General features: G+C 37.1%; 1 protein-coding gene and 1 long non-coding RNA gene across 4 annotated transcripts in view; both read left to right on the top strand.

Annotated features, from left to right (window-relative positions):
- mtss1lb (MTSS I-BAR domain containing 2b) overlaps positions 1 to 7,071 on the top strand; it is a 71,422-nt gene extending 64,351 nt beyond the window's left edge. For all 3 annotated transcript variants that reach the window (XM_058381357.1, XM_058381358.1, XM_058381356.1), the window contains exon 14: positions 87 to 7,071. In XM_058381357.1, the coding sequence (XP_058237340.1) occupies positions 87 to 853 (767 nt within the window). In that variant the 3' untranslated portion in view covers positions 854 to 7,071. The remainder of the gene's footprint in view (positions 1 to 86) is intronic.
- Positions 7,072 to 18,093: 11,022 nt separating this feature from the next.
- Positions 18,094 to 26,150, top strand: LOC131347453 (uncharacterized). The gene is made up of 3 exons (XR_009203770.1): positions 18,094 to 18,163; positions 24,086 to 24,139; positions 26,005 to 26,150. It is a non-coding gene; the product is annotated as an uncharacterized LOC131347453 (long non-coding RNA).
- The last annotated feature ends 920 nt before the right edge of the window (positions 26,151 to 27,070 follow it).

Raw genomic sequence — 27,070 nt, 5'->3', positions numbered from 1 at the left:
TGTTGTCAGTGATTTGACTACAATTATATGACAGTGTACTTGATTTTCTGTTTATGCACTCCTCTGTCTTTCTTATGCCCCTTCAGGCTCTGATTATGATTGCTACTCTGTAAACGGTGACGCTGATGCTGATGGCCAGTCTGAATTTGATAAATCGTCCACAATTCCACGCCACAGCAATATTGCTCAGAACTACCGCCGCATGATCCAGACCAAACGGCCAGCCAGCACAGCTGGCTTGCCCAGTGCCATGGGTGCCCAGGGAGGCACTGGGGGTGGTGGTGGAGGATTGGGCACTCCCGGCACCGCCACCATCCGCCGAACACCTTCCACAAAGCCTGGTGTGAGGCGCACCCTCTCCAATGCAGGCCCCATCCCTATCCGGCCACCCATAGTGCCAGTTAAGACGCCCACCATTCCAGACTCACCCGGTGGCTACCCTGGGCCTCCAGCACGTGTGGGCAGTGAGGAATGTGTGTTCTACGCAGCAGATGATGCCTCTCCTGCTGCTATGGAGTATGTGAAGGCTTCACCGAAGCGCCTGAGCCTGCCCAACGCAGCTTGGGGCACAGCGGGTGCCGAGATGAGCGTTTATGGGCAGCCGGGAGAAGAAGACCAGCTGCTAGCCGCAAACCGCCACAGTCTGGTGGAAAAAATTGGTGAGCTGGTGGCCAGTGCCCAAGCCCTGGGAGATGGCCAGTACCCTTTTCCCTCACTGGCAGCAGAGGGCCAGACCGATCCACAGAGTAAATGTCCCCCGCAGGAAGGAGAGGACATGCTGGTATCTATCCGTCGAGGCGTCCGTCTGCGCAAGACCGTCTCCAATGACCGTTCGGCGCCACGCATATTGTGACAGCTATTAGAGAGATAAATGAAGGTGCAGTTTAAAAAAGCACTCTGCGCTGACTCTGTAGAGAACCACCTACAAAAAGAAGAGGATTAAAAAAATTCAATTCAGTGTTTAAAAGAAGTCGTTATAGTAAGTAACGATCATGAGAAAAAAAAATAGAAGTAAAATTCTAAATAACAACAGGCTCAGGCCACTGTAACTTGTAGCGTGTCTGGACGCATGTTTGTCATATTAACACTACCCATCATGGCAGGATAGTCAGGCTCTAGGAAGAACAAGGAATCAGCGCATTAGTGGACAAAACATTTCCTAATTCTGGACTCCAGGACTTAGTGCTGGAAAAGCTCATCTAATGAATAGAGGACGGTCGGGAGGCACAGTCTCATAAAGAGACTCTCCCTGTATTTCGCCCCACTGCCACCTCCAGCTCTGCGATGTCACACTGCCAGCTAAACAACGGCAACAGAGCTGTCTGTGATTGGTCAGTGTGACTGTCAATCAGGCTGAAGATGAGCAGGGCTCTGCTGCAGGTCAGCTTGTGGTTTTGGAAATGATCTTCTCTTAACACACCTCTGTTAACGTTTTTTTGTTTGATTCTAAGCAAATAATCTTGATTGCAGATCCTGAAATTGATGGTGTGTATATCAGCTGTATGTATTTTTTAGAACTGACCTAAAAAAATGCCAATATAACGTGGAGCAATAATCTTTCTGTTCAAGTTGAAGAAAGACAGAAGTATAAGAATAGATTTTAATGCATGTAGGTGCAGAGGTTGTAGGCAGGGCAAGGCCTTGGGCAATTTGGTTCTGGTTGTGATATTAAGGGAAGGAAAGGAGGCCAAGAGTAGCAAATTGGAGGCCAAGAGAAGCAAATAGGAATCCAAGCACTTTGAAGACACAGTAGTGGCCATTAGGGGTCAGTGTAGCTGCACTGTGTACAGGAAATACTGAGAGGAGAAAGAGCTGCTTACCCTAAAGCAGGGACCAAACTCAGGGCATGTAGGGCTAAAGTCCAGCACAGTTTGGTGATCTGTTTATGTTGTTCAAGAAAATAACACATTAAACAATAGATCATTTTAAAAAAAACATTTACACAGCTGTCGAGGGTCTGCAGAGAGGCTAATGAAGAACTGTCACAAGGATGGTCTGATTTGATTTAGTTTTTTACTGTTCACGTTTTGTGGTCGATTCAAAAACCATAGTCCATATATGTACAGAATTTGTTAGCCAGCTTGCTATCAAGCACAACCCTAGCAGCATTAACAGAATATGCAAGCCATTTGCAAACATTCATAATCTTCAGTGCTAATAGTGCTAGCACAGCTAGTGCTTACCATAAGCGTACATGACAGGATTTCTCAAAGCAAATCAAGTCGAATCTAACAGAACACTGGCTAGCTGGCTAACAAATAACTTTTATGACCTCTTTTGTCATAATTGTAGATATAAAAGCCCTGATTGACACATTGAAATGTTTGAAAAGCATTTTTTTTTAATTCGACAATTTTCTTGCTCAAAACCGATTTAATAAATCAGTCACTACGAAGTGAAAACAAATAGAGTATTCAGAAAAGAAACAAAGTTGAAGTAGGTGTATTAGAGCATAAAAATCACCAAACTGGACTGACCTCTGGCCATACATAGCTATGGATGAGCATCCTCGCCCTAACAGATGGAGCAGATAAACAGAGAAAGAAATTAGAAATGGCTTGATAGTAAAAAAGAGTGGAAAAGAAAGTGAATCAGATGTGTAAATGAAAGAGTGACTTTGGGTGGTAAATGATTTTAATTTTATTTAATTCTTCTAAATTGAGAAATTGTCTTTTTTTAATTGAATTGAGGTGAGTTGATCTCACCTTTAGATCCTGAGCCTCCAACCACGCCGCTCTGACTCAGCTAGATGTCCTGGAGGTTGGTAAATGAGCTAAGATGAAGGCACAAACCTGGTAGTCGTGTGAAAACGAAAAGGAAAGAGATGGTGTAGAGTCTGGTGTGGAACCACAGGGAGAAAAGAGGATGAAAAAAGGATAGAAGGCAAAGGATTGACATCCAGTGCTTTATAATGTGAGCATTCCACTGCCTGATCTAGAAAATAGGACATGTTATGAAATTAAACAATGTGGCATTTTATAAAAATATCGCATGGACGCAGCGGTTTCCTGTGAGTACCCATTTCAAAGCGTGACAGAAAAGAATGCCTTTTGGGGTTGGAGTGGGTAATAGGTGGCCAAAACACTGTTTTAGTCCTGTAGTATCTGTCTGTGAGTGACCTTCTGTGCTCCCATGGTTCACTATAACCCCCTGCCGTCTCGCATAGTTCTGTCGCTCGAAATGACCACTACATGTGCGACTAAATGGACACGTAATACTTATTAATATTTTCTGTTTGTTTTGGGATTATTTATTTTGCATAAATAGAGCACTCTGTTTTAGGAATGCCTGTCTTTTAGGAATAAAAAAAAAAAAAAATGTGTATCTGCTTTGCAAGAGTGTATAAGACTGTACCAGAAGGAATGGTGTGAGAAAGGCACAAGACTGGTATTATATGCCAGGTGCAATGATGATCACTCTTTCAGGAAGTACAGTACAGCTCTGTATATATGATCACATATATATATACAGTAGATACATATACTATAAAAGGAGGTGGAAAAGGAGTAACTGTACTGCTCTCGCTGGATAAAATCATGTCTGACGCATTGTCCAGTAGTTTGGAAGAAGGGATAAAAGTAAAGGTGAAATCTATGACAGCAATACAGCAGAGTTTCTAGTCAAATTCAAGGAGGAAAAAAAAACAACCATGTCTAATAATAAGTCAGTATTTGTATACTGTTTGAATGTGTAACATGCTAATTTCTTGTGCTTTACATTGCTCTGATATTTCATACTGACCCAGATATGAACCCATGCAGTGAGTGTGAGAAAGACCAAGGGGGAAAAGATGAAAGGAAGAGAACAGAGTGAAGAAGAAAGATTGAAAGAGAAAGAGTGGGGATGCAAAACAGCAAAAGTATAACAGACAGGAAAGCACGGAGACATGAAACGGTTCTGAAGGAATGATTAAATGGCACCGGGAAATGGAGACATATAGAGAAAAGAACAAAACAATTACCATTCTTACCGTTTATCTGTATCAGGGGCGTCAAATTCATCCTTTCAATTCATTTCTTCCTGCGCAACTTATTCAGATCTCAATTATTTGATAAGTGAAATCAATAAATATACATATTAGAGGCCTAGATAGCTAATGAAGTCGTTCTATACATGGATACTATAACTGATCCCACTTTTCTCTGTAAAATGAACGGATATCTGTGGACAAAATAGAATATTAAATATAGAAGAATGATATGTTCTTCATTTGCGTCAAAATTTAAATGTGTTTCTGCCATGTGGTTGAAAATGTAATGTTGAAGTTAGCTAGAAAACTGTCTTCAATTTTTAGCTAGCTCTCTTAGCCTGCTAGTTTATTTGGCCTCAAGCATAACTACAATATGCTTACTAACATACTGTCAAGCAGTTCTATTTAGAGGGCTGTAAATAATGTGACATATTGGAAGTAATAGTCATGTTTGTGAGTGTAATTCACATGGTGATAGACTCAGATAGTGAGATAAAAGAAAAGAAAAAAACCCTTATAGGGGCCTTGGCTGAAAATCTTAAGGGAGTATACACAACCTGCACTAGTATCTCTGTCCTCTATTGGCTATATAGGTTTCTAATATGTTTAAATGTGGTTAAATCAGGTGTGTTAAAGTAGAAAATCTTAAACCGTTAAGCATTGTGCTCCTCAAAGAAAGACGATTTGATCTCCCCACAGTAATCTATTATAACATGCTTCTTCTCCTGCTTCTTTTTCTTCTTCTTCTTCTTAATAAGCTCACTGCTAGAAAAAAAAACCTGATAATTTGCCATTTCCAGTGAAAGTGTTTCCATCAGACAGAAGTGAAAGTGTCTTCCTCAGTGACTGATAGACAGCAAGCAGTACACAGGCAGGTACATACAGAAATATTTCAGCACCGAGCCATTAGCCTGAAGAACCCAGTTAAAATGAGTCCAGTGTACGAGTTGTTCAAAGCAACCCTCAATTTGTCAACTCTAAGCGCACAAATGAAAAATGAGCACAGAAAAGCAGTATGGAATATCTAGAATACTGCACTTGCATGGCTGAATGACCAAATCATTCATGTTTGTTGTATTTTTCGGTGAATATAATGACTTGGTCAGGCATTTCAGCTAATATTTTTTTAACCTGATGCGACATACTCACTTTGTATATCCAGCCTATCCATAAAACCAGCCTTGTTTAGCTCTCTTCAGCATTTCACATTAAATTACCCATTTCTAATTTGATTTTCCGACATGCACCACTGCGTCACAGTAACCAAACTCCATTCCAAGCGAAAAAACAATGCAGTATTAAATTTGTGCATGTATTATGCAAGTAAAATATGAAACAGATCTGCTAGAAGCAGTGAACAAGAAGGGTCTGTGTATAACTAATTCAGATAAATTGGATGGAATCCTGGCTATTGGTACCGCTGAACTAAACCGTCACTCAGCACACACAGGCACAAACTCACACTTGCTGTATCTCCTGTCTCGGTACTCAGGTGACTCACCTGTCTATCTTTTCCTCTTCTCTAACTGAGCTCTTTGCATCATTCAACAATTCATTCATTTCCACCATAGGCCGTGCTTGTTAAAATTTCTTCTTCATGCATTATTCATATGCAGCCAACAGTCAAACATCCATCTTTTTATGCTATTATTTCTTATTTTCTATGCTAGTACATTTTAAACAGCGCACTGATTGTGGCTGGTGTGACTGAGCTACATGCTGGTTCTGCATGAGCAACTAATGAAATCCTTCTGATGAAAATTGATATCTTGTGTTAGCACGGGCGACTGATCGGAGCTCTGTTCTCACTCGTTCTTATTTCTTTGCAAAATACTTAAGGCTCGGGATATGAACTTTAGCAATCTATTCTACTGTACATGAACTAGACTACAGTCAGTGACGCAAAACACATGAGAGTCTGCTTTTGCTGTCACACATCTGATCTGTACATACTTACATACAGATTTCTTAATAACTTTGCTTCTTTTTTTTGTTGTTGTTCTTCCCTGTTGATTAGAACCCTTACCTCCACACATTGCCTTGATTTCAGTTAAATTGCAACACAGCCACAAAAGTTGTATGAAAATAACCGAATTATTATGCATAAAAATGTATAATGTTCTATTATACATAGAAATGTTTAATAAAAGCTCATTCATTACTACTTCTAAAATTCCTAATGAAATTATTTCATATAAACATTGCAATTTTCCATCTGTTTACTTCCCAAAAGCTGATTAGCGGTGCTTTTACAGTTGTGGCCATTAATGCTTGTGACTTAATTTCCCCAGCGGTGAGAAAGGAGTAGTGGGGAGGGGGGAGGGTGGGAGGGGGGTGGTGAATAAATGCTGTGGAAGTCTAAAAATCACTCAGCCTTGCCCAAACTAAAAGTGCAGCATGTCTTTCATCCGCCTGGCCTTTCATTGCTCATCATATTTTCTGCTGAAGGCCTGATTTATGTGTATAATGCCCCCTCGTTCTCACCCACTCATACTCATGCTCAGAAATATCAGCCATCAGTGGAACCTATGCTTCCTCTTGTCATTAGTGCTGCCAGACAGACAGCGTGATGCAAGCAGGTACCATGGCAACCTGGCGCCTTTCTGTCTTCTGCACAAAACCTCTAAATTCCTTGGTTTTCTCTTACAGAAACACTTTCGCTTTGACACTTCTGACCACTCGAATACTGCATCAGTGTGACCTGACCTTCTCCTTAAACCACTTTCCTAGTTCTCATTCTTGTGAAGAGAAATAAAGTGTGCGTTTTTTTTTGTGTTTTTCCTTTTGTTTTAATTTAATTTGATCGTTTTTTTTTTTTTTTGTGTGTGTGTGTACAAAACCCCCGCAGTTCCTCCAATGGAGTCAAGTAAGACTACAGGTGCTCTCGTCTCTGTTCTGCTTCTATATCTCTGTCCTTTTCACGTTAATTTATTGTGTTGTTTTTTTTTTTTTTTTTCTGAAGCTAATCTGCCTCTATTGCTGATGACAAATATTCCTTTTTTGTAAGATTTTTTCTCTTCCTTTTGTTAACTTTAGTCACTGCTATTGTAACAAAACGCACTGTGATGATCCCAGTATTAATAAAAATTGTACTTAAACTGTATTGGTGTCTGTGTGTGTTTGTGCACGTCGATGTCGTTGGAATGGGAAGTTTGGGAGCACAAACATCAACACAGCAAGCAGGAACACCAGAAAGCCTCATCAGTCAATTATGTAATTACTGAAGCACTGAACTACTGAAGCACACTGCTGAAATCAGTCATGTTTAAATATGACAGAAGAGGATTGGGTACTTTGTGTTGTGAGGGAAAGACGGATTTTTTAATGTTTAATGTTTATGTGTGAGATTAAATATCCCACTCAAAGATTTTTGACTCGCACATTTTGCCTGCTTGAAATGTCTTCTTTTATATCCTCCAGAATAAATCAACCCTACGATGTATAATCAAAGTTTAAAAACGGAAATGTCTTACTGACGTCCATCAATCCCTGTTAAGATATAATGGCTAACATAATGGCTTTAGAAGCACTGGCACTCCAGTGACAGTGACAAGCCATGAAAAACACAACCATTTCACTATTTTTTTCCTCAAAGCCAGGGGGCACCAGAGACCTTTCTCTAGATATTTCCAGCAATCACTGCGTTAACTCCCATTTATTTAGTATGTATAAGGTGTAATCTGTGTTGAATGAGAGTCTTACACATCAGTATACCATTAAAGTAAGTGATACAAATAATTTATTTGGCAGGTTTTCGTTTTTTTTTTTTTCCTTCTATGCTATACACCAGTCCTAACATTGCAGTGGATTTCTAACAGCTCAAGTGTCTTTCTATATCCATAATGACTTTCTTCATATAAGAGACTTTAATGAGGATGGATCCTCTTAGCATATCGCCTCTCCAATGACTTCATAAACCACACTGAGGCGAGTTTAATTAAAATGAAATAAGCCACGGATAATTTACAAAAGAAATTCATTCAGAAACCACACTGAAGGCTGAAACAGAGGGATGTTGCTCATCACTTTATCATTCTATTCTGTTAATTAATTAAATGTGTAAAGGAACTTGTCCAGCTGTGCGGTTTCAACACTAGAGTGATCTACCTATGTTATTACTGACGCTGTCAAAGACCATTACAACGAAGCGGCAGCAGGAATCAATTTGTATTGATATAAAGATGACGTCTTACGTGTCCGTTACATCATCTCAGCTATAATTAATATGAAGCTGAATCCAGCCGCATGTAGATAGGAATAACTTCACATGTGTGTGTAATGACACTGTAAATGTTCCCTAGTGGTAGTTTATTTTTAGTCCTATAGTAGATGTTGATATGGCTTAATGTAGCACTATAGGCTTCACAATTATTCAAGGACAAACTCAGGTCTGGTCTCACCCCAAGTTTTCTATCTGACCACATGCATATTTTGCATCATCTTTCTGACACTTTTTTATCTGATGTACTTTATGGTGGTCTACTAGAAAAAACAACCACCATGATTTAAAATAATTCAGTTCACAGCATGTAGACTAGAGGTTTACTGGGTTTGCTGGGTTTAGCCCAGAAGAACAGAGGAGAACTAGTAGATTGGTTACAATCTATAGAATTTAGCCTTAAGGCTACATAACAAGCAAGGCCAACCTACGAGTGAACGTTATTTTTCTGTGTAAAAGACTACTCCCAGGCAAGTGTCAAATAATGGGAGATGTAGAGACCCATGGTTCACCCGTCTAAAGTGTTTCAGGTCAGCTTTTTCATAGCTGCATTTATCAGTTTCCTCAGGCCATTTTTGCAAGGACATGTTGGGTATCTGTCATAAAAACACACTTCTTTATGGTTTGCTGTTATTTTGGAGTGGAGATCATTGTTCTTAATGTTAATTCGATGAAAAAAATACATAATATTGGTGCTGTAAAAAAAAAAAAACAGAGATAAAACATTGTTTTATCCTTCGGCCATTTATATTCAGCTGGCCTTAAATTGCTGGGGTGTGCAGAAAAAAAGTTCAGAAGTTGGCCCTGGAGGAAACTATAGAACTATTGCCTTGCTATCTGCTCTAGCTTCCTAAGATACATTTTGAACAATTGTGGCATATAGAACTTTAATTTTTGCACACTTTATTCTCTTATAAACTGAATGTAGAATTAAATACATTACACACAATAATCAACCACGACAAGGTTCTTGATTAAGTTGCTCTGCTTGCTTATATTATTTTGTACCTCAAATAAGCTTTAAGCGTATACCAAACAAACTGTATCATCATGATTTCTGGTGATACTGGTGGTGGGCTTCATCACCAAAAGGACAGAGATAGCCAACAGAAAGGAGGTGAGACAGCTAATGGTTAGCTAATGGACCGGTGCATATAACCTCTTCCTTACTGTTGACAAGAAGAAGGAGCTGATAAACAGTGTCAAGATAACCTACACCACATATTCATCACTCAGTATCAGTGGCACAGCAGCCCTTCATCACTGAAAACATCCACCAAAGCCTCTATTTCCTGAGGAGGCTGAAGAGAGCTGGAATGAGTGCAGCAATCTTCTGCTCCATATGGAGAGCATCGTTCACATGCTGTATCATGGTATGGTAGCAGCAGCAATGTTGTAGACAGGAGAGCTTTTTAAGAGGAAGTGAAAATGGCACTTCTGACTGCGAACATGGATCTACCTTGAAAGTTTAACCCCAGGAACAGGAAAAGGTGCATTATTTCTAAAAATGTAATATGAGTAATAATGTACTATTGACTCACTGGTCTTCGGTGTGTTGTGTTGTTGTTGCTATTGTTTTCACAGGAAATAATTAGGACTTACAGTACAGACATAATGCCATTTGAGGAATATAATTTGACCAAACCAATGATACTCATTGATACCATAACTAATAATAAGGGACATATTCATGAATCAAGGTTATGAAAGAAAATTTTATTTAGCTCTGTTTATGCTGGTTGCTGCTACTTACCCGGATAACTGAGTTAGATATTGGTAAGTAAAAGCAATCAAATGTGTGTGTCAGTGTGTCACAGTGCTCGCAGAAATGAAGGGCACTCACGTGTGTTTTTCTCTGTACACTTGCTTCACTGCTTCATGCTCCCAAATACCTTAGTGTGAACACATGGCCCCTTGCACTCATTTTTAACACCACTCTTGCTGCCACTGCTCTGCGTGCTCTATTCAACCATCCTCATGTCTCTATTAAAGATACCCTTTAAAGGCTATAACCGAGTTACTGGTATTGTAGGAAGATTCTGTAATACCACCGCTTGATATATTTTCACAGTGCAGAGTTTGAAGTCTGCTTTGCTTTGATCATTAATCATGAAACACATCCAGGTCACGGTCATTTGGTGTCGATGTTCATTAGCATGGAAGCGTATACTAGACTGACATACATACATACATAATGCTGTATCACGTGGTATTGTATCCAGGTGTCAGAGCATTGTTTATGATTACGAGTAAATTAGCATGGTAAGCCATACACAAACACTTTGTGGTCATTCCACAGATATTGCACATGTCTAGCATATATACATACACACTGATTTATTTTATTGTTTTCGCTAGTTTTATTATTTCTATTTATCTTATATTATTTTTTTGTTTTACACAATTTTTGAGGTTTTCTTAGAGATTCTTACTCTGTACTTGTGTTGAATTTCTTACAGGTACATCTCCCAACTCATCATCCATTAGTATCGTTATCGATGCTTCCCCTCAGAAGACCTTCACGAAAAGGATGCACCTGATCCTACAGTGCGAATGCTCTTCACTGGACCGTCATGGTGGTACAGTGTTGCTGCCTCACAGGTCCAATTTCCTTGCTGCAATCCTGGGCTGAGGTTATTGTCTGTAAGTTATGCATGTTTTCCCCTGTGGCCAAGTGGAATTCCTCAGGTTTCTCCTAGCCCTGAAAACATCATAAAAGGTGGATTTTCTACTCTAAATTTACCCCAGATGTGAATGTGTGTGTGTGCATGGTGCTTTGCAATGAACCAGCAGTTCATTCAGGGTGTATTCCCACCACATATCCAATGTCCTTGAGATTCACCAGAAAAGATGAACGAATGAGTGAATGCTCCTCAGTATTGTTCTCAAACCATGGCTAGCCTGCACACTAACCGGATTTTGTCTAATTAACTGCAGCTAATGATGAGCATATCAATGCTCACATCCTGGCTAATATCTCAGTAAAGAAAAGAAAAGCAATAGCACTTATTATATCTTACTCAAGTTATTATACATGGAAGACTCACTTTTCACATGAAATGCTACCCTATTCTTTCCCCTCGCAAAATTTTCTCTTTCTGTCTTTGGTTTCTGCTGTGCCTGCTCTTATCTGGTCCACCATTTATTTTCCACTGCTTGGTTAGGAAGAATTTGCACGTCTGCACTTTCTAGTCTTACTTTGGAATGATCTGTGGAAATCAGTGTCATTTCTGGCAATGTAGACTTCTAGCATCATTACTACTACACTTTCATGAAGAAGAATGAGTCAGTGTTCCCTGGACATATGAAGATACAAACTTGGATGAAACTAACTTTACACTGTAAGATAGAAATAATATGCCATCACCTTCACAGAATCAATTTTCTACACGCTTGACTTAACACTTAACTCTAATAACACTTAATTAACGCATAGCTCATTTAATAAAGTTTTTAAATTGGAGTCATGTTTCTCCGACAATATCCTTATTGCTGGAATCTAAAATCTAAATATTTTCATTCATTTGGAGGCCACTTTTCACTTGGATTTATGGATTTAAAGACTTAAAGACTTAAGAGTGGTGAATGTGACTGTGTACAATTTTCCGTACCTATTTAATTTTATTATCTTATTTATTTATAGTTTGTATACTAATTAGTACTTTTTTTAGACTGTTTGAATGTATGTATGACTGCTGCACTTTGACTGGCTGGCACTTTTAAATTTCGTTGTACATGCAAATGGTACAATGACAATAAAACTTCTATTCTATTCTATTCTATTCTATTCTATTCTATTCTTAAGTTTAAAGACTTTTCATAAACAGGTTAAAGAAATTCTGCTTGGTTAATTAGACATTTTTTTATGAGAGAAAAAAGATATTTTGGAATATGTTACTTTTGGCACTAATCTTCTGGCTGCCCACATAGCGCTGAAGAATAAGAGAAACTTGGTGGTCAATAGCAAGAGAAACACAAGCACACACAAATATCAGCCTCTACTGTGGGAAATGAGAGCAAGTGGTCTCATGCTGCTAAAGAGCACAGCTTGGAGTAACAAGACCTATTTTTATTCTATATATTTATTTAATATTCAGAACAGATATGCAGATCCACTACAATCCCCTCCGCTCTTAAAGGCTCATGGGAATGGGATGCTAATATGAAACTTTAACATGTAATCATCTTGAAAGGCCTTTGGTTTCTTTCCTGTAATAGATAACACTTTTGATGAGCCTGGCAACACAGAAAAAACACCTTGCCAAGAATAAGACGCCTTGCATACGAAAAGATATTTTATTTCTTTTGAATAAAAGACGGGTGAAATACTGAAAAAGCTGAATTCATTACTGAGTTTTGGTACATGTTTCCCAAGCTCTAGTCTCCATTGGTTTAATTAACTCTTAATCTGTAGACTGTTTTTTTAAGGAGATGCTGTACTTAAGTGAGACTGCATTTGTCATTTGTCAAAGCCATGAGACTGTCAACACTCCCATATTTTAAATGTAAAATCTTGATGTTTTTAATGGTTATACAAGTATAAACAGAATCCCACCAATTTATATTGGAAATGCAAATCATGGAGGGAAGCTGGTAGAGGAAATGGCACGATTAACTCTGTCTAGGTACTCTGCTATGAAAACAAAGAAAGAAACTGCAACAGAATATTATGAACAATCTTATTAATGACATATGCACTTTTCATATTTTAATAGATTGACTCAATCATCATCCATGTAAAAAAAAAAAAAAAAAAAGGATGTTGTTGTCCACAAGATACCTACTTAATTTAGCCTCACACTGATCTATCGATTTTAATATTTATTTGATGATTTAGAGAAGAAAAATGCAAATGCAATCAAATAAAATGTGCTATATGAGGTCTCTCGAGCACGAGAATGACCTCTCTATCATAAGATTAGGCAGAAAAAAAGATGAATCCTATAGATCAAAGCACAGCAGAGCTTGCTTATACCCATCTCACCAGACCTCCTGATGCTCATATGGTGCTAAGAAACACACATTTTATGTGGTTGTAAATAATGTATGAGTTGCAGTGAAGGGATCCTCATCCTTCATATAATTGTAATGGGAAGTATACAAACAACAAGGTACTACTATATCTTCATAATGTTCTCTAGTGTGGGTAGAAAATAGCTTGCCTACAGGCTAAGATTTGTGTTTGTAATATAGGTGTTTTTTTGTGTGGTATTGCTGTTTTTTACTGCCTTTTTATCCTCCAACAGAGAATATTCACTTTTACACACCATAGGAATATCATGTCATGAGGTGATGGAAATCTTCATGGTCAAATTCCCCATTTCAAGTTCCAGTTAAAATATTTTATTAAGTCCTGTTTCCAAAGTTGTTTAGGATGTCAGAGTCTTTGTTCCGAAGTCTGTAAATCGCAACAACTTACCTTAGTTCTCAGGCCTTTAAAGAAAAGTATTGATGGTTGCTGCAAATGGAATGGAAAGCCATTATCGTGTTTGACAACAAGCATCTGATTAAACATGATGTAGAAATTGAATATGATTTTTCAAATTGTCCGATTATCACTGCGTCTATTGAAGACACATCGTAGTCTTTACGCTCAGCAACACTGCTGCTTTCTCTCTGTTCTTCTCTTTCTCCTTCTCTTTTTTTCCTAATGCTTTTGAACACTTATCACCCTATCTGCACTGTGGCTATGATAAGTTGGTGTTACCATGATGAGAATTTATGCTTTAATGAAAAGCTGTGCTCATCCGAGATAACTAGTTCAATTATTAAACTGCCATACAAACTTCTAGTTACGGACTTAACACAATCAGAAAATTGGATGATTTTGAAATAGGTGGGATAAAATATCGAGTAATAAATGAGCCAAAGAAAGCTTCCATTGACTCCCTGACAGGGTTTGATATTTTATGTATGAGATTTCATAAAGTACCCAGCCATTTGACAGTTTGTGATTAAACGTGGCCAATTGGGGTGAACTGAGGAGTTTAGGCCTTGTTAAGGAGCAAGCAGGATGTAGATACACGCAGCACACTCCTAATTCTTCCTCACTTTTTCTCTTCTCCTTCATCATTTTGCTTTAATGCACCTGACATCTCTAACAATAGTTTCTGTTTTCACTTGCCTTTTAGCCTTGCTCTGTCAAACTGCATCTCATTCTGATTACTGCCTTTACTCTCTGACAATTCCTCTTTTCCAAGCCCGGTATTGTAACAGAAATAACTAAGCAATCCATCTTTAGAGCTTTATTAACAATTTTAAGATAATCATAGTGAAAATCTATCAGCGAACAGGCAAATGAGTTTAGCATAGGCACATCTCTAAACCGCTGATTAAAACAAATCAGGAATGAAGCTAAGCAGTACAAAATGTGTTATTAGTCACAGCATTCATGTAATATGGAGGAAAAACATCATTCCAACCTTCCAGCTGGGAAAAAAATCCCCAAGCCCAAATCCCAAAGTGACCCAGAAGTGAGGCTGACTTCTACAGTGAAGTGACTTCTACAGTTCATACTAGAAAAAAAAAACTCTTAAAATTAAGCTTTAATATTTCAGTTTATACAACCTATGTTAGCGCTATTAAGGATTAGAAACTGATGTTCCAATATTTAACATGAACCCAGCTGTATTCTTATAATTGCTAATATTAGATACAATTAGATGATAAATTGCTGATAGAAATCTGTGAACTGACAATTTTGGGAAGATTCCAGTCCTCTCAAATTCTTCTACATGACTAAAGTACTCATCTAAAAGGTTCAGTTGTCTAGCCTAATCTTAGCCTTGTCAGGTTGAATTTGTTGTTCTGTGTCCAATGTCTAATAGGTTAAGATTATGGTTAGGGTTATATTTATAGGACCATCTAAGCTATGATTAGACTTCTGGTTCTGCAGCAACATGAATGTGGTATAATGCAATAGAAATAAGTAACTGCTGTAACCATCCAATCTGTTAAGTGTTTAAAAACCATGAGAAAGTTTCTCAAAATCTAGACCTGGATTCTTGGTGATAACACTTACTTCAACTGACCAATTAATTGTACTCAACTCCAGACCATCAGGATTGGATTTTTGGACGAACACTGACCTAGACATTCAACATAAGCATGCAGAGGATAGGAGATCAACAAAGGCACAATTACAGATGACATAGCATCTGTTTATTCTGCTCTTTCTTGGCAGTTTTTTTTTTTTGCCAAGAACATCATTTGTGAACTCTGTGAACATCATTTGCTTTTGTCATTTTAATTTTTCTCTCAGTCTTTTCTTTTCTCTTGGCACGGTCTTCCTTTTCAACACCTCTTCTATTCCTTCTCTACCTCCATTTCATCACTGTCTTTTCCATCTTTAGCTCACAGCTCTGTGCACAACTACTCATCTCCCTAATCTTTTAAAATCATTTACATACTTCGCACAGTAAATTCATTTACTGCTGTGTTTCATTTGCTTTCTTGCAGCTTGCAGTTAACTAATACAAATCTGTTCTATGTTTGTCAGCTGTGTGATCAGCTGTCTTGACTATATATATATTGCAGTTTTTGGATGCTGGGGCAAGGAAGCTTGTAAACAACACAGTGGCATCTGGAGTCTCACTTTTCAGATCTACAGCCAAGTCATTATGACTTGTAAAACCCCAGGCAGTGTTCTTGACCTCTGCTTATTGAATTTTTAAATTGTGTCATATTTCAAAGTGAACTGACGAGCTGACGTTGATTATTTATTCTACAAGTCTTAATGACTGGTTATGCATCATATCCTTTAAATTAGAAGTCTAACACAGGTCATTTGCGCAACACATTTGGTTACACATTTGGTTATTAATACACTCCAGTTCTAAATAGCAACGACAGTTTCTACCCTAATCCAGTGGAAGTAGCATCAAGACTAGTATTACAATACCACCACTGATACTGCAACTTTTCTCTTTTTTTGGGTCCTGTTCAATTATTCACTTCAGTTACTCAAGGATTGCCTAATTCAGTACAATCAAATTAAATTTACTGAAAATAATAATTCAATAAAACGTACCACTAATGCTTTCAGGAACACTCTAATAAATGTTTGGGAGATTTTTTTCTTTGTTCTTAATTAAACATAGTATACATTATACATTCTTTATTTTCTTTTCATTAATATCACAAAATGTTTTCTCTTTCTCTTGCTCCTGTCTGCATGCTTGCCTGGTTGTGTGTGTGTGTGTCTGTGTGTAAGAGTGAGTGAGAGAGAGAGAGAGAGAGAGAGAGTGTATATGAAATGGAGTGGTGGGCAGAGAGAGATTGCAGAAGTGTCACACAAAAAATAAGAACCCAGTACAGATATAGTTATTGCTCCCACCATCTGACTGTATTGAAACATCAGTATCAGTTCGCTCATCCTTACAGAAAAGTATCAGCAAAAACAAACCCATGACAGCGGTTGATTTCCTCACTTGACACCTGTCTGACTTATTTTGTTTCCTACTTTCTTTTTGGTCATTGCTTCCTGGTTTTGTTGACACACTTTTAAAATGATTACACTCTGTACAAGGTAGTGGCAGACAAACCAAAAGTGCAATAATGTGTCCTCCCTGTCAGATTATACAATGTAATGTTCCTTTAACATTAGACTAAAGAAAATTAAAGAATTAAATTAAATTAAAGAAAATGAATGCATTATGTACGGCTTACATCATCAGCCAGTTAACAAGATCCAGGCTTGTGCAGAAAATGGGTTCACATGAACAAAGTAAGCTTGAGTTTATAAGCATATTCTTTCCGTTCATTAGTATTACTGGTCACAATGACATGACATTAAACTCATCAAATTGCAAGTCTCAAAATGTCTCAATTCATGTCAAAAGAATAAATAGACAGCTCTGTGACCCAAAAAAGTGTAAAAAATATTTCATACATCCACTTAAGATGTTCATACAGCCAACATTATTTGAGCGTGAATTTATCGTAAGCCGAGATCACACCTGAGCCGAGAATCAAACCTACAGCCGTGGTGTTTTGTACCAGACACATTACCACTGCACTACTCTACCATGCATATTTTAATTTCCTACATTTAATACTGTAATTATAGTTCCAATCAGTGCCAACATCCTCAAGTGATTTCACAGTGTAATTGGTCTACATTAATACTACATGAATTGATCACACTCACTCATAATTACTCATTAACTTACTCATCTATTAATTAGAAATTTGCTTAAATTAAGTTTAGTGTAAGCAAATATCCTCAAATCCCCGTTTGTTGAAAAACATAATATCTTTATGTAAACTATACATAAATCTGACTGACCACATATTCCTTTTGTTTTCAGTGTCATGTTTGTTTGCAGATGTACATTCCTTAGTCTAGTCTAGTCTACTCTAGTCTAGGAAAGTGGTATTTTAGTGGTTATGGTGTTGGATTGCTGCTCGGAAGGTTGTGAGTTGGACCACCAAGCTGCCACTGCTTTGCCCTTGAGCAAGGCCCTTAACCCTCAAGTACACAAGTGAGATGAATTTAAGACTGCTCTGGATATATGGGTGTAAATGTATAATGCTGTAACTGTAGTCCTTTGATTTTTCCCTTAAATTCTTTGTTTGTGTTTGTAATATTGAAAAACCATTTATTCCATACATTAAAAGTGTACACATTCATGCTACCTATCACGCACTCTCATATTAAATGTAGAATCCTTGGGACATTGTGTCTGCGTTAATGTTACTCATTTTAATCTCACTATTGGGTGTCACATATTTTTTTAAAATGTGTGAATGATATATTAACCTGTAGCAGTGGGGGAGTGGTCACATATCGACTGTGAACCAGAGAGGGAGTCATGGAGAACAATTGGGTAATTAATGACTGTCTACACCTGTGTGTGGATTTGGACAGCTTATTTATATGCTTATTTTCCTCTTCAGTCGGCTGCCAAAAGCCAGAGAGATGGAGGTGACATTATCTTCCCTGACTTGGCTAAGCTGAACTTGAGCCATATGCTGTAAGTGATTTAGATTTTTTTTTCTCTCTCTCTCTCTCTCTCTCTCCTCAATCCCATAACCTTTAATAAATTAGCTGATGGAGATGCAACTGCCACTGGTCCAAAAAAAATGTGATTTGAAGGACAGCATGTTGATGGGTAAAGAGAGCTCAGCAGTTAAGAAACTTTAGTTGCATTTGGTTGCCAGGGCTAATTGTAGAACTGCAAAAAGAGTTGAGTTATTGAGCACAGAGGAACATTTTGATACATTTTGGTGCTGAAGTTTCACTCAAGTCATTATGCTTTCATGACAATAAACCTGGAGTCTCATTTGCAAATGTTATCTACAGTGTGCACATCATTTCCCAGATGTACATCAAGATTGATCAATATAAAAAGAAAATATAACTATAAACATAAAAATTATACGCATGCATGCAAAAGTATGGACATGCCTGGCCATATTGCATATTTTGATGATTTTTGAAGAAAAAAAAGTAAACAATCCTGCAGTAAACTATTAAAAATCTATTTTTTTCTGCAAATATTGAGGCACAATTACAGTTTATTTGGTCAACTTAAAAAGTGAAGGCAAATAAAATAGCAACTGTGGCATGTACATATATTTGGACACCTAAATGCCTCATTGGCTAGCTGCAATGTGTCATGGAGTTTTGCTTCGCTGCCATATTGAAACAGTTTACAGCAGACTTTAAAGATCCAGCAAACAAGACCTTTCATTTTACATGTAGTAATTTATTTCAGTAATTTACATGGCGATACATGTGCATGCATAGTCTAGACCACTTGTTTCCAGTCTTATCTAGAAAGGGCCAGTGTGGGTGCAGGTTGTCCTTCCAACCAATCAGATGCTACACCTGAATCTACTGAATTCTAAGATCCACTCATTAACTGGGTATGGTTCCTGCTTCATTGGAATGAAAACCTTCACCCAATAAATAAATGACCTACACATGAAATAAAATGCCTAGTTTTCAGATCTGTAAAGTGTACTGTAAACCACTCTGATATGGCAGCAATGCAAAAGTCCATGACACAGTGTGGCATCTATGTGTTACTAAGTTCAAATTTAGTGAGGTGTCCAGATATATGCACATGCCACACAGTCTTTGAATGTCTCATGAGTGAAATAACTGTAAATGACGGACAATGCATCATGTTTATGAATGGTACTGGAAATATAATGCACTGCGTCTTAAAAAAATAAAAATAAATCAGGGTTCAATGTGTAGTCTGTTTCTGATGGCTTTTGAATCACTGATCTGTAAGATGAAGCTTCATACTATCGTCTAATCATTACTTTAGATTTGAGTATGGAATCTGTTCTCCTAATAAACATACAAGTGAGATGGCTCTGTGGTTAGTGGTATCGTGGATATATCGTGTTTGTATACATTAGTATGTTATAGTCTTTCCACCATAAATGCATTGAAAAACGGGAAATGAAAGTTCACCTGCTGCCTTAATGTGAGTAAATTCAACCTGAAGGTAAGCTTTTTTTAACTCATAAGTAGTCAATACAATGATTTACTTATAAAAAGCTAAACTTCAATATCCAAAATTTGTCTTGACAAAGAGAAGAAACAAGTTCACAAATTAATAAGGCTTTCAGGTTTTAGTGTACCACACTGTGGACTGTATCTAGCTGAATCTAGCTTAAATCGCCTACAGGAAAGACCTCTAAGCATCACTCTACAGTCTTTAGTGCTTTGTTTTTTTTTAAGCACTGAATCCTGCCCCAATATTGCGGCTCTGGCTCAGCCATTGACTTGTCTCGTAAACAGCGATCAATAGCAAATGCGGCATCTAGGTATTTATATCTCTGAGTAACACCCCCTTTGGCAGATATCACTGCATGTAAAAGCTTTTTGCAGCCAGCTAGGAATCTACCTATTGTTGTTTAATGAATTTTCATCCACTATTCCTTGCAGAACACTTGTAGTTCTTGGGTTGTCTTGCATGTTTAAGATCTTTTCAATTATGTTAGAGGATTGTGAAAGCCATTCCAAAAGCCATTCCATCCTGCATTTGAAATGCTTGTAGTTCATAGTGGATTTTGACGTATGTTGTGGTTCAATGTCCAGTTGTAGAATATGATTTCTAGTTCATTTTCTTGACTGACTGTCCATCTACTTGTGAATTTTTTTTTCCTGTGCCACTGCCTGTCAGAAAACCCCGAAGCATAATAATTCCACACACTTCCTTTTTATTAAAAAAAACATCAGTTCCACAGCACTTGTTCCCAACATCTCTCTGGCGTATGTTTTGTGCACTTAAGATACCGATGTACCGCCACTTCTTTTTCAACTAAACCTTCCTGCATATTTTTAGTGTCATATATGGGGTTTGCTTTGCCTTTCTATCCTGATTATGAACAGGTTTATTTAAAACTGTGAGAATTTTTTTTTGGTCTTCCAGATCTTGATTTTTAGCCTCAGACAGCTACTTAGCGAATCCTTATAAATACAATGTTCGAAGAATTTCTTTAATTCTTGTTGACAAATGTAAAGTAAATGTGTTTAACTATGCAACATGGTAATGCTTTACATTAACGTTCCTTTAACTCGGTTTACTACATTACTCAAATTAACGAATGCTAATGAAAGTAACAGCATACATGGAACAATAAAACATCCTGTTAGTGTCTTTATTCAGGTGATTAAAATAAGTACATATTTGTCATATCCACCACTGACATTAATTGCCAAAACTTCCATGTTTCCATTCTATAAATGTACATTTTTCGAAAATGGAAAAGGAAAACCTGATGCTTTTCTAACCTTGATCTAATACAAGAACCTTTACCTTGTACTTGCCTACAATTTTTTTTAAATTTATTTATGTATATTCTGAGGTTTTTTTTTCTGTCATCATTCACTCCATTCACATGTGTGAATGGAGCAGATTGTATTTTATGTATTCATGAAGTAATTTGCATTGGCCATTTGTATAAAAGGGCAGTATCAGGAGTATACATGTGAAGGGTAAGTATGGAAGTGGTGTTATGCATAATTTTATAGATCTGTTATTTTTTTTGCATAACACAATTTCCTGGTTGTGTACACATACTTTTTAATGCAATTTTTTTTATAAATTCAACAATGTAAAATGATCTTATTTGTTCGCTGTTAGTGAAACAGACTTGTCATTAGGCCTAATGATTCCCTTGGGAGGGCTAAGCCATCACCATTTATATATAAAAGATCTTCTGGGTCGAATTATTAGTAGAATTTCTTTGCTTCAACACATTCCTTTCGTTGGTTTGAGCATTTGGTGATTAGTGTATTAAGCACTTCTGGGCATTAGCATTTACTCCAGACCGTATGTTTAGGTCTGGTTCTCTGTCTCTGTGGGTTTCTCCATCCATTACCTCCTACATTTTCTGGTCAGTTGGTGGAACATCAACATTTGTATCACCGTCAGATCATTTGGATCACTTGTCCTCAGAAGGAGTAAGGATAAATGCAATTTATTTTCCTAAAATCGATAGATATTGTTCTAACTAGCAAGCCAAGTTGGTAACATACCTCCTTGATTTCAGACAAAAGTAGATGCGTCCTGCTGCCTGGTGCATTTCTGTCATTTTGTACATACACTTTATGGCCATTAATGTGGATTGATCGCTATGGATGCATTTAGTTAACATGTTAACTATATTTATTAGAAATATGCTAAAAACCAAAGATCTTGTAGTCAAATGGACCTTCTGGCTGACATTATGATAAAAAAAGAGATAAATAGGCCTACAAAAAATGTGTCAAATCTAACACTTAATAATTTTAGTCATTAGAAATGCTGTTTGAACCATTCTGTTAAATGGTCTGAGCAGCAACAGATTTTCATGGTTATTATAATGGCTGTTAGTACATTTCCTTTTACAAACTGCTTGTTCATTTTATTTTTTTTCAATGTTTACTGAATTTTATTTATTTATTTATTTATTTTTTCTGCCAATCCCCCGTTTCCTTTTAGTGAGGACTACACATTATTCCTCTTCAGGGTTTCTGTTGGTCACTAGACAAGTGGTTTGCTGCATTAGAGTGAATGTAATGGGTGAAATACTTGGGTTGATTCTGAGACAAAATGTACTGAAAAATGTCAGAAATGTAAACAGGCCTTACCATAGGTGAATAGTTCAACATTGTACTAGATTGTCACTTGCTAATATGACTGTAGGATAAAGGTCAACAAGCAATGCCAAGAAGAATGATGTCATTTTTTTTTTCTTACACATTTCCTCCTTCATTCTTAGTACATGTGAACAGCTATAGTAAAATGCCAGAATAACTAATATTATAATATATATATATATATATATATATTATAATAATTATAAATATATATAATAATTGCTAATACAGTCAAAAGCCTGGCCTTGTGATGGAAATCTAAGTATACAATAGAGATCTGTAAATTCTCGGGAGAGGAGTTATACATCTACGCTTTTATATCCGAAGGCTGTATCACTGTGTTGCGTTTTAAAAATAAGTTACACAATAATTGATCACACCTAAGAAAGCTTTTTTTGCTTAATGAAAACTGCAGATCAATGTAGATCAGCTTGTCTTATTCAACATGCTATTGAACTGACTTCCCAAGATATGCTTGGAATTGTCTTCAACACAGACACGAACACTCAACAGCTTTGAGCTTTCACTTACAGATAGCAGATTTGACATCACTGATGTTTATTTCGTAATTATTTGCATTTAGCTGCATCTAATTCAGATTTGATTTTTTTTAAATACTGTTTTATGGCAGAAGCAAGTAGTGATATGCTGTGAAAACTACTTCTGCAGTTTGAATATCATTGTTAGAAACAACTCCTGAACTATTCACTTTAATTGTCAGTCCTCCAAATCTACCAAGATATGAATTAAATAGAAAAGCAATAGATTTATACCCGTGTTCACATCCGTAGATCATACAGTATCTGCTCTTTTCATATTTTTTCCACTGTTTTCTTCAGGCAGTGACTAGCTCCATCTATTAGTGAGCTGTGATTTATCTGATAGAATTCCTGGCTGCTTGAGAGGTACCTATAGTCCATTTGAAACCATGCCATACATACAATGTCGTTCCAATATGATCATTGTTCAGAAGAAACCTTCCATTATGCTGATTGTGTTCTTTGTTCACCAAGCATTATCCTTTCAGATACTAGATAATATCCTTTCAGAATCCAGTGAACTATTATGCTATGGCAGCCCACTTCAGTCCAAACCTTAACTTGCAATACATCAGGAATAGCTACATCAAGTCGAAGGAGTATGAAGAAAAGCCGTAAAACTGTGGCTTCATGCATAACCTTCCGTTTTCCGCCGTTTAACTGTGCTTGAAATCCGTCAACCCACACCAAATTAGTTTATTTCCAGACAAGTGGTAAGGAAACAGGCTGAATAAATCTGCAATTTCTCAGGGTTGTCGTTGTATTAGATTTATTTAGCCTATTTCACTACCACTTGTCAGGAAATAAACTAACCGGCTGCCACATTTCCAGCTTGTTAGGGATCATTGGAGTAAATGGTGGAGCCAGGAAAACAGAGCACATGCTTGTAAATCAGGAAAGTTACAGTTTACAGCTGAGTACACACACACACACACACATTCTCTCACCGTATGATCGTACTATCACAGGATCCTTGTAATGCTAGTAACATTTTATAATTCAATTGAAATCCTGATCCTGTGGCGAACAGAAGACCTGTCCAGAGTTTATTCATACCTTGTGCCAAGTGTTTCCAGGATAGACTCTGGATCCAGTGTGACCCGGATCAACCCCACACTTTTTTCAATACTTACTTCAAAGTTTTTAATGTGCTTTTGTCTGAAACAAAACATCTCTGAACAATAATTAATTAAATTGTAAAAAAGGGGTAACTTTGTTCACTTTGGTTTGATATAATTTTTCTTTTACAACAGAAATCCCTGATTTAACTCAGAAGATATTGGTGACGTAAGAGCAATGCAATGACGGTCAGTATGGTATGTTGTCAGCATTTATTAAAAAAATACAAAACAATACTGTCTGAGTAATGCATTTCAAGTTATTACACTGGAGCAACTTTTTGCTTTGGCAGGCAATATTCTCCTTAGTGGATGTAGTTGACTTGGTTGTCATGGTTTCCCTCATCGTATTGCAGTTTCCATGGTGATGAACTGTTTTGGTTTTTGTTCTACCCCTGTCCTGTCCCCTTGTTGGTTTGTTGCCCGAATGTTTTCACCTGTACTGTGTTTATTCTAAGCTGTGTTTTTCTAGCTTGAGTTCATGGTCTCATGTATGCTGTTTCCTGGTTTGAATGTTGTCTATAATCACCAAATGATTTCCCTGCAATGACCTGCCCTGTCTGTGTCTCGGTCCCTGGGTTAAATGAGCACCTGCGCTAATACTCAGTGTGTATTGCATTTTCTTGGCAAGTTAAGCTCGTTTGATCAGTATATAACAAATAACCAGCAACTAATAATGAAAATATGCAACAATGCAGTGTCTATTGTTATGGTTCTCAGGTCAGAGTTGACCTGACTCCATCTCTGCCTCCAGTGAATGGATGGCCATTTAATAATCACCTGAAGGAATCCACTTTGGCTTGCAATATTGAGCAAGCCTTTTGTGGAGGTAATTACTTATCATTGATAAAAAGGGCAGAGATACAGTAGAGGTACAGAGCCATAATAGATTTGGTATAATTGAAAATGAAACAGCTCAACCAGACATCTTCATCCCAACATCCTGAGTAAGCACACTACTTTCGGCTGACTCTTATTGATTTATTTAAGAAGTCTGTTGTGAAAAATTACCGCACTGTTAAATCAGATTTGCTCATTGTGCAAAGTGCTTAATTTTTTTTTAATTTATTTTTTTTTAAATTCACTGTTAAATTAGACAGACCCTGAGGGATAGTTCCACAGGGAAGGGGAAAAAAAGAAAAGAAAAAGAAGCCTTGCCTTCTCCAAAATGATTCATCCTATCTAATCAAGGTATTTACTAATTAGGAAATTTGCTAAGAAGAGGGATCTTATTAAGCTTAAATTTAATATGCCACGAGCGTTGCAGGATGTAGCAATGTATTAATTAAGAGGAGCATTTCCATTTAATGTGTGATTGTTATCTAAACTTGTGTTTTCTCTGGAGAGTAATGACTGCAGTAATTTCTCTGATACTATTAGTATCATTACAAACTGACTGACTCATTAAGACAATCTACCTTGGAGCAGTTAATATATTCAGCCTCCTATTGTGTGAATGCTAGAGAGTGACTCAGTGCGAAGGATAAATCCTGTTGCTGTGCTGGTATGTATAAATTAGCGGTGAATTTTCTGTTTCTCAGCTGGCATTGTTTCAACGTGTGTTTCTACAACGTAGCATGTGGATGTGTTTCAGCGTTTTCAGTGTTGGGCCTTGCACACTAGCCTTTTATATAGGCCATGGAGATTGAAAGTAGGGCTCTGCTTTGATCATGCTGAATAGGGGCCATGGGCAGACATACAATTTTTTTTTCTTTTTCAGATTTGTGTGCTTGTGATCAAGTGTCTCATTTATGGGCCCGGAGGCATTGATTTTAGTCACAAATGCTAACGCTACAACTAAATAGTTAATGCTTTGCACAGCCAAACCATGCATTTTCAATCGTACTGTACCACTTGCTTTGCAGTGATACGAATCTCTTTGTTCTTCTAAATGAAAAAAAATTGTTTCCCTTTCTTTCCATACAAAATGCTGACATTAATTTCTTACTCAGCATGCATCCTCTTTGTGTAATGTTTGTTTCATCTGGACAGACTGATCTATAAAGACATTTTATGCATTAAAGAAATAATTCAACAATTGTTCTGTCATTTAGTTCAACACTATTTCCACATCAGAAGTGGGCTTTGATGAGAGATGAGACGCTTCCTTCATCAATAAAAGAAACCTATTTGGACATTAATGAAGAGAGCCGGATAGAAAGAAAAGGCTGAAGAAGGAAATGAAATGCGATCAGTGAAAAAGAGGTATATAGAAATGGTTATAAAGAACAATTATCCTTAAGTTGTATCAGGTATAAAAAAAAAAAAAAGCTCCTCAGTTAGATGTTTCCATGCAGACCAAAGCTTCCTAACAGCTCTGTTGTATCTAAGAGTGTCTTACTGATTGCAGAAAACGTGTTTGAAATGGTTCTTGTTCTGTTCTGTTAGGAGGACTGTCATGTTAAAAGGCTCTAAAAGAAGAGAAGACGTGTGGTATGCTAACGACATGCAGCACAGTAAAAGATGCTTGGCTGCTTTAAAGAAGTATTTGAGATGATGACTTGATGTTTAAAACAACAGCATGATGGCAGTGTTGTAGTGGTGGAGCTGCACAGAATGCAATGCCTGGATAAACAGTAAATCAGATTGCTAATAGATTAATTCAAAAGTTAGTACTTTAATATAGTATTTACATCTCAGTAAATAGAGCAGTCTCCATGATTTCATTCTTTCCAGCATACACTAGAACATCCCCTGCATCCATCTCAGCTTTCTTTGTATTTTATTATGCTAACACAATTGCCATCTCAGTGTGACTAAATGATTTTGATTTGATGTTATATGATTTGATATATATTTTTGGTCCTCAGGCTAGCGAGCTGATTTGCACAAAGATTAACTGTGGCTATATATTAAACAGTCATATAAATGCCGAATAGGCCTCTACAATTCTGGTTTATGTGATTTATGAATAAATGTATTGTATATATTCAGAGTGTATTTATTATGTCGCATCCCTAAGATAATGTCATTTATTGAAACACTGTTTAGGATTGACTTCATTTTAGGCTGGACAAATTGTAATTGTGTCACTCTAATTGCTTATTAACCCAATCAAATAAATTCTGAACTCGATGCATGTTAACTGTAACATCTTAAGGGTTAATTGTAAGTTATCTG

The sequence above is a fragment of the Hemibagrus wyckioides genome, linkage group LG27, assembly GCF_019097595.1.
Source record: "Hemibagrus wyckioides isolate EC202008001 linkage group LG27, SWU_Hwy_1.0, whole genome shotgun sequence".
Classification (NCBI taxonomy): Eukaryota; Metazoa; Chordata; class Actinopteri; order Siluriformes; family Bagridae; genus Hemibagrus; species Hemibagrus wyckioides.
This window is presented reverse-complemented; position numbering and strand designations above follow the sequence as displayed.